Genomic DNA, 8520 nt, shown 5'->3' with positions numbered 1-8520 from the left:
CACCTCACCCTGCTCCGCCTGCTCACCCTGAGCTTTGATGGACTTGGGGCAAAAGAAACAAGAGAAAAAAAGAGGCAAACCTCCGAAACCCCTCGTTTCCTACTTGCGTTTTCTGCCTCTTTTTCTTTGGATTCGCTCTCCCTCTCTCCTTCCCGCCTCCCTCACTGATAACCACAGGCGTTTCGTCAGGACGAGGGTGGATCTCCGCCGTGTGGTCGGTGGGTGTCAGTGTTGTACTGGGTTTGTTGTTTTGTACATTATTGTTGTTCAATAACCTTTCATGTGTGTGTCTGTCTTGATACTCAAGCAAAATCTCTTTTGGAGGAAACTGATATTTCCTTAAAATAAAATTGCCAATAACTTCCAAAATTAGCCCCTCCCGCATGGCGCCCCTTAGTACAAGGTAAATAATACAAAAAAAGCCCATAACCTATGACTATCTTACCATACATAACTAGATAACAATAACCAGTGAATGGTAAGGTTTTTTTTATGTCATGTAAGGCTTTCTATGCAAATAGACCTATCTAGCGAATCAGGAAGATTGTTGCTGGCTGGTGATTAAACTAGCTACTTCCTCATCAAAATACTATAAAAACATTTGGGCGGCTCATCAGTTGAACGCAGAGGTTTGTGGTATATTGACTGCAGTGCAGGAGCACTTATCACTGCAGAGCACTGATTAAAACATCATGCAGTTTGCCTGCATCACTTTTTTTCTCTTCACTTCTACCTTGACTTTAGGTAAGAGTTTTTACATGTTAAATAAAGCTGACTATATTTTGCATGACCATAGCAATTAAACTGAATCATTAAAACGCTTAATATTACTAAAAAGGATTAAGCTAGGAGTTAAATTAAGGTTTAATTTATACTTAAATAATTTTATAATGCATAATTTTTTTTAATTAAGACTTAAATAATAGACTTCAATGTATTTCTTTGCTTTAATATACCTCAAATTAGCTCTTCATTTTTTCGAAGGCAGTCGATTTCCTGGTGTTTCAAAGTCAAGTTGTTTCTATAAAACTACAAAATATTAGTTATTTAAATACTTTACATGCTCTGGCTTCTCTATAGGATGGGCAAGAAGTGTAGACCTTCAGCTCACAGAACCACAAACACCCAGCCTTTCCATGGTGAGTGACCAATGATTGAAAAACAACAACTTGCATGTACAGTAAAATGCTGATGAAAATAAATATTCTATGTGGATTAGTTCGTTTACACTGTTCATAAACTGAGAATGCTGCGACTACCTGATTACATAACCTACATTTTTGTGTATATTATAAACTACTGGCATACACTGTCTAAGTTAATTTATATAATTATATTTAATAGACTTTTAATTTCAATTTTTTTTAAACGAACGACCAGTTTTCGCTTTCGGGTCAACTACTTACGGTGGCTGTGAAGTGCAAAGCAAATCACAATTCTGAAAACAAAATAACAAATTACAAACGCAAATGCAAGTTTAAAAAACCAAATAACAATTCAGAAAGCACAACAACAATTCAGAAAACATTATAACAACTCAGAAAACACAATGACAAATTCGAAAACAAAATAACAAGTCAGAAAACACAACGACAAATCCGAAAACTTTTCGAATTTGTCATTGTGTTTTCTGACTTGTTATAATGTTTTCTGAATTGTTGTTGTGCTTTCTGAATTGTTATTTTGTTTTTTAGACTTGCATTTGCGTTTGTAATTAGTTATTTTGTTTTCAGAATTGTGATTTGCTTTGCACTTCACGGCCACCGTAACTACTTTTTGAAGAGATTACTGTAATACTGTTTTTTCCCCATGGAAAAAAAAGGTAAATTGAACATACTAGACTAGGGTGTAATCAACTGAATTTACAATTATTATTAATATTATTATTATTATTCACCAAAGGTATTATTTACTTATTTAAATATATGTAAATATGTTTGTTTGTCTATATAGAACCTAGTTGTTTCTGTTCATTTATCTTTATTTATTATTTGCAAGTGGCTGCTAACTTTATTTATTATGTTGCACAATAGCAGTGAAGGTCTTGCTAATAACATTACACATTATTCCTCATACAGGTACATGCTTGATCCAAATCTAAATAAATAACACATAAATCTGGAAAGCATCACATCAATAACATAGGTTCGGGTTCTACTGAGATTACTTCATCAGGTTCTACTCCACTAGGACAATTAGTAGATAAATTGTCAGTATGTTACATTTATTATCCTGTCTTATGAATACTATTTGTATAAGGTTGGTTGCAGGCTGCAGAATGCTATACTTATAAGGTAGGTTGCAGAGAATTGCAACTCTTGATAGATCATATCAACATCTGTGAACTGTGAAACTTAAAAGAAGATCTGAGAATATTTTACACTTCCTTCTTTCTAGTAAAGATAGATTTCTCTTTCACACATACAACCCTAAAATAGAGGTTATGGTTTTATGTTAGAAACAGTATCACATGGTATACACTATTCCTTTGCACATTTTACAGTGCAGCCAACAAACTAAGCACTGAAATGCATTCATATTGAAATTTGGTTAAATATCTAGTCAGGTTTTATTCATATTACATAAAATAGTCCACAAAATATAACTTTGATGACTGTAAGTCAACATGATATTCCACTGTCCTCATTCTTTAGATGAACATGTGCACCGATTGCAAGAAGATTGTACAGTTGTTGACAGAAATCCTCTCCAATCAAGACTCACAGGTGAAATTGTGATTGTGATGTTTACTAATACTTAGATTTCATTCATATTCATTGAATTTAATTGAACACTTTTGGTAAATCAGTGTTTAAGTCGTTTTAGTCCATACTTTGAATTATACCTTTTCTTTATTTTCTATATGCCAGACCTAGTAAATACCTCTTGTACAACGCAATCTCATGGCAATTCATATCTATTTTCTGTTTTAGAGTAGTGAAATTTGCAGTTGCATTATTTCCAAACTAAAAAGATAGTTTTGCTTTCTTATGGCAGTTAAGCCATGTGAGGTAGTGTTTGTCCCTGTAATAAGTTGCTTTGAATTGATGTTTCCACTGAATTACATTATTTAAGCTCATTGTTATGAATGATTTGGAGTTGTTTGTACAACGATCTTGATTGTTCCCTTTTCACAGCATCTCATTGAAAAAGCCCTGGACAAGTTTTGTTATGAACACCCCGTCATCCCTTTGTGTATGGATGGAGCAAAGACATACGTACATGTGATCATCAGACATTTCAGTGCATTTGCAGTGAGTACTTCTCAGTTTAACATCATGACAGTGGGTGGTTCTAGAAGCCAGAACAATTTTAGGGGTTTTATTTATTATATTAAACACTTGGCTGAATATAGCAGTGCTATCCGACTACAATGGAGATTTATCATCAAGATCTGACTTAATTTCTTTGCACCAAGAGCTTGTAACACTTCAAAGAGAAAGGAAAAATTGAAATCGCATCATATGACCCCTTTAAATCTAAATATCTAAAATATCTAAACATGAGTAATATATTTTTTTACATAAATAATAGAATCCATTCACTAAAAAACGGGATGTTTTTGCCCTCATCACAGAATCAAAATGGTGACATATGCACAGTGTTGAGACTGTGTGGCAGCCAGTCTAAGAGAAAAGCACCATCAGAGCTCACCGTTGGCCTGAATGAGCATGGTTTGCTCTATGCAAAACCCTCAAGAGGAACTAGTCAAGAGGTACGAGTTAGGTCAAAGTTTGTGTGTGTGTGTGTGTGTGTGTGTGTGTGTGTGTTTATGTATAAAAGATTTTGAGGATTTTTTTCCAACATCCACCATCAAATGGGATTGTTTCATTCCTTAAGTTGCTTGCACACTTGGAGACTAAAGATAAAAGTATCATGGCATGTCTGTCAATTGACTTAATGAAGCTGCTTAGGGGTGGACAATACAACCAAAATCTTAAACCGTAATATTTTAAACATGGCAGTGATACACATCACCTTAAACTTTTAAAAAGGGGGGTTTCGTAGCAAGGTTCTTTTGGTTTCCCAAAGAACCTTTAAGTGGGCAATTCTTAAAAGAAAATTTTTGAAGAACTTTTTAATCATCTTAAATAGCCTACCTTTTCCCACTATTAAGAACCTTTTGTGCAATGGAAAGTTTACATGGATGTTAAAGGTTCTTCATGGAACCATCAATGCCAATAAACAGAGCCGAGTAGATTACTTACAAATTGTAGTCCATCACTGGTTTTAGATTACATGATGAAAACTGTAGTTAGTAACGTAATCTAGGTTACTCGTTGTAGGTCATTTTTTCTGACTACTTTTAAGTTACTTTTAGATAATTTTTTATCTAACTTGTTTTAAACCTACCATTAAACATACCATATTGATATAAAAAACAAAGAGAAATAGGTCACACTTTATATTAGGTGGCCTTGACTACTATGTACTTACAGTACATCAAAAAATAAGTACAATGTACTTATTGTGTTCATATTGTATTGCAAAACACTTTTGCATTGAGGTGGGATACGGGTAAGGTTAGGGACAGGTTTGGTGGTATGGGTAGGTTTAAGGGTGGGTTAAGATTAAGTGTCCCTTTGGCTCAGTGGTAGAGCATTGTGTTAGCAGTGCAAAAGGTTGTGGGTTCAATTCCCAGGGAACACACATACTGGTAAAAAATGTGTAGCCTGAATGCACTGTAAGTTGCTTTGCTTCTGTTAAATGTGTAAATTATTATAATTAATTATTAAATTCATGTGTAAGGGATGGTAATTATAAATCTAATTACAGAAATTAATTACAGATGTAATTACATATAGGTATTTTTAAAAATATAAGTACAATGTAAAAACATGTATGTACACAATAAGTGCATTGTACCAAATGATTAATTTAACTGTAAGTACATAGTATTTAAGGCCACCTAATATAAAGTGGGACCGAGAAATAATATACATTCAATTTTTTTTATATCAGCATCATAAAATGCATTAAACATTCCATTAAACCAGGGTTTGCCAAACTGGGCTGTAAGAACTGCAGTGGGTTTGTGAGTAAATAAAAAGCTCATGATTGATTAGATCATAAAAATGTAAAGTAAATCATTTTAACACTTGAACAATAAAAATATAAATATTTAATTTGTATTACCTGCATGTCAGTGTGACCATTAAGCACCCTCCAACTGCAAACAATGCAAATGTGTTGTTAATTTGAAATATGAACTTCCTCAGAGATAGTTCAAGTTAATATTTCAAGTCAGAGGGGTTTAGCTGACAAAAATCATTTGGGAATCCCCGAATAACATTAACAAACATTAATAAACATGAAAACAATGACATTAGATGCCCAAAGTATTTCAGGTTTGAAATCTTGTTGTCCAGAATCAACAGTTACTGAAGGTTACTGCATATGAAGACATATTGTTTCACAGCTATACATCACCAGTGTTTTACTTGCATAATTATTTGTTTCACACACACAGTCTAATTGCTTAAGAGGAAGCAATGTATTACAAAATTATTTACATGATAATTCTATATTATGAATATAGTCAGCGCTAAATGGTATGACACAGTAGGATCTTTTCAGAGGAAATTTCCAAAGAGAAAATGGAGAATCAATAAATTATGAATGATTTACTGCCATTGTGGGAATAATATGTAATCATGTAATCCATAACAAGTAACTGTAATCTGATTATGAGCATTATAAAATATAATATACTGTTATGAGTACTTGATTTTTGGAATCTAATTACGTAATCCAGATTACATGCAATCCTTACCCAGCTCTGAAAAGCGTTTATTTTAAGAGTGTATAGTACTTCTATAATCTGAAATATGTTTGTCACTACACCAAATGTTATTAATTGAAAACAAAACCATGCAAATGTCATTATACTCAATATTACTGCGTAAAAAAATGTATTACATGTATAACCAATTTTACCCACATACATACCGTACACTGAAATGAAAGGCGATAATTACTATAGCAGATCTCATCTGGTTGGTCATTTATATCATCGCTAACAGTAAACTATTCTATCGCTCAGCTCTAAACTGCTATTTATAGCAGGTTAGAGCTTAAAGGGTTAGTTCACCCAAAAATGAAAATTAGCCCATAAATTACTCACCCTCAAGTCATCCTAGGTGTATATGACTTTCTTCTTTCAGACGAATCCAGTCAGAGTTATATTAAAAATTGTCTTTGATCTTTCAAGCTGTTTAATGCCACTCAGCGGGTGTTGCATGCATCAGTCCAAAAGAAGTCAAATAAAAAGCGCCCATCCATAAAAAAAAATGTCTCACACGGCTCCGGGGGGTGAACAAAGGCATCCTGTAGCGAATCGATGCGTTTTTGTAAAAAAAATATCCATATTCTAAACATAATAATCACTTTAATGTAGCTTGCGCCAACAGTTGTACACGGAAGCAGTTCCGGGCTGATGAGGTATGTAGCCTACTGATAATTTGTTGCCAGGACATTATCTATTAATTTTATGGAATTCAATTTTCGTTAACCTTAAAATACAAAGCAATGGTGTGCAAAATTCAAAATACAATTTGCAAAATAGAACCTGCTTTTTTTTTAATTGCTTTCACATTATTTGCACACACGCTGTTGTCAAAGACTTTAGATATTCAAAGACAGTGCACTTCTGTTACTTGAATGAATGGGAGAAAGTGCAAAGCACAATATGGCAGAATAGTTCCGCCTTCTGAATAAAAGAGCCAATCGCTTATTGGTAAAGTCATCGCGTCACTCCAGCTGTTAGAAGCTCCGGTTGTTGTAGAAACAATCAGAATTGAACTTTTTAAAATGCTATTTGAGCATTAAAAACAACATTTGTGATGCAGTTGTTGTCAGATTTCCCTATTGATTTCAAATATGAAATTTAATCGTAAGCTTGGAGAACAGCTTTGGAGAATTTTTGGTTTTGATTTGGTTTCTCTATTCAAAGAGATAGGAGCTTGCATGAAATAGCTGCCTTAGGCTAATGATACACGGGGCAACTTTTTTTGAGCAATTTTTCTTGGGCACTTTCCCATCGAGAATGGGTAACAAATTTCAATCTGGATACTTTAGATCAGTCGTGGGCCCTGTGTCTCACCTGGTTGCCTGTTGACGGCAACATTAACCAAAGTTGCCCCCTGTATCATCAGCCTTAGAGGTGTTTCAAAGATGGCTGCCGAGTAAAATGACTTTCCTTAAAGGGACTTTGCTGTTGTGTTCGCATGGACTCACAAATCAGGCTGCATGCAGCTACTGTGTGCATGGACATTAACAGACTGTGCTGATGACAAAAAATACAAAGAGCAAAACAGTCATTGTGACTATAATAGGTGGTACTGAATTTGAATGGTATTCTGACTTGGTGCTTGCCGTGGAAAAGTTTTTCTCAGACCAGAACTAATTGGAGAATCATTCTTTCTGTGTGTAAATTACTCTGAGATCATTCTTAATATGAATTTTATGTGTCCTCTCTAGTATCAGACTGTGAGTCCTGTAAGATACTTGCAGTCCTCTCCCGGTTTCATTTGGGTCACAATGCCACTGAGATCCAGACCTCTGACCTGCTCCAGAAGATGTGCCACCTCCACCCTAATGCTATTCCTCGAGTAATGATCACAATACATTATGAAAATCCTTGTTCTCACTGCATAGTACTATATGCACTTACATAAAACTGTTTGGTAGAATGCACTAATGTTTATATTGTATTGCAAAACACTTGTCACTATCAGGTTAGGTCAACAACGTAATTATAGATGTAATTAAAGAAACTGCATATGTAGTTGCATATGCAATTACATAGAGGCATTTTAAAACTAAGTACAATGTGAAAAATGCTTGTACACGATGCATTGTATTAAATTATTAATTTTAATGTTAGCACACAGTTAGAGACACGTGAAGTGGGACCAAATTCTTTTAAATATCTATATGATTTGAGCAATGAAGGATATATTGAAAGCTCTTTCAGTATTTGAATTGACACATGTGAAGTACTCAAAGACTATCTGACACAATCTCCTGCAGTGATGTACAATAAAATGCAATGGTCTGACTCTTTGGAGTGTTTCTCCTTGTTCTCTCCTAGTGTGAAGGGTTCGTGAAGCTGCATGGCCACAGGCTCCTGAAGAGCGATGGGAAACAACCAGCCCTTACTGCATGTGAGGTAATAACTCTCATTTTAATTAACTTTACTTTGGGGCTGTTGAACACTTCGTGTGTTCTAGGTGGACTGGAGAGATTCAGACATGAGTAACACTTTTTTTGTGTTGTCAACAGGAAGATTACCTTTGCAAGGGACCCAAATGAAAGTGATCGTTCGAGCAAGACTCAAAGATCAGAAAAGCAACAACTTTTTACTGTACTTAACCAAGCTTTTTCTATCCACTCCCCTTGCCACACATAAAATCAAGTGAAATTTGAGACATACAGTAAATGTGGAGACAATGACTGTTCAATCAGTTTCAAATAACCTTCATGTGCCAATTTGTATTTAATGTACCTGTACTTAACTAC

General features: G+C 34.5%; 1 protein-coding gene across 1 annotated transcript; it reads left to right on the top strand.

Moving 5' to 3' along the window:
• The first annotated feature begins 588 nt into the window (after window positions 1–588).
• LOC107740018 (prosaposin-like) lies at window positions 589–8476 on the top strand. Its single transcript, XM_016552289.1, has 9 exons — window positions 589–744; window positions 1081–1139; window positions 2655–2726; window positions 3138–3254; window positions 3578–3715; window positions 5540–5552; window positions 7480–7610; window positions 8093–8170; window positions 8284–8476. Exons 1-9 carry the CDS (start codon window positions 693–695, stop codon window positions 8311–8313), a joined length of 690 nt encoding a protein of 229 aa, XP_016407775.1. The 5' UTR covers window positions 589–692; the 3' UTR covers window positions 8314–8476.
• Window positions 8477–8520: the final 44 nt, after the last annotated feature.

This window comes from Sinocyclocheilus rhinocerous, unplaced genomic scaffold, assembly GCF_001515625.1.
Source record: "Sinocyclocheilus rhinocerous isolate Xijiao unplaced genomic scaffold, SAMN03320098_v1.1 scaffold285, whole genome shotgun sequence".
Taxonomy (NCBI): Eukaryota; Metazoa; Chordata; class Actinopteri; order Cypriniformes; family Cyprinidae; genus Sinocyclocheilus; species Sinocyclocheilus rhinocerous.
This window is presented reverse-complemented; position numbering and strand designations above follow the sequence as displayed.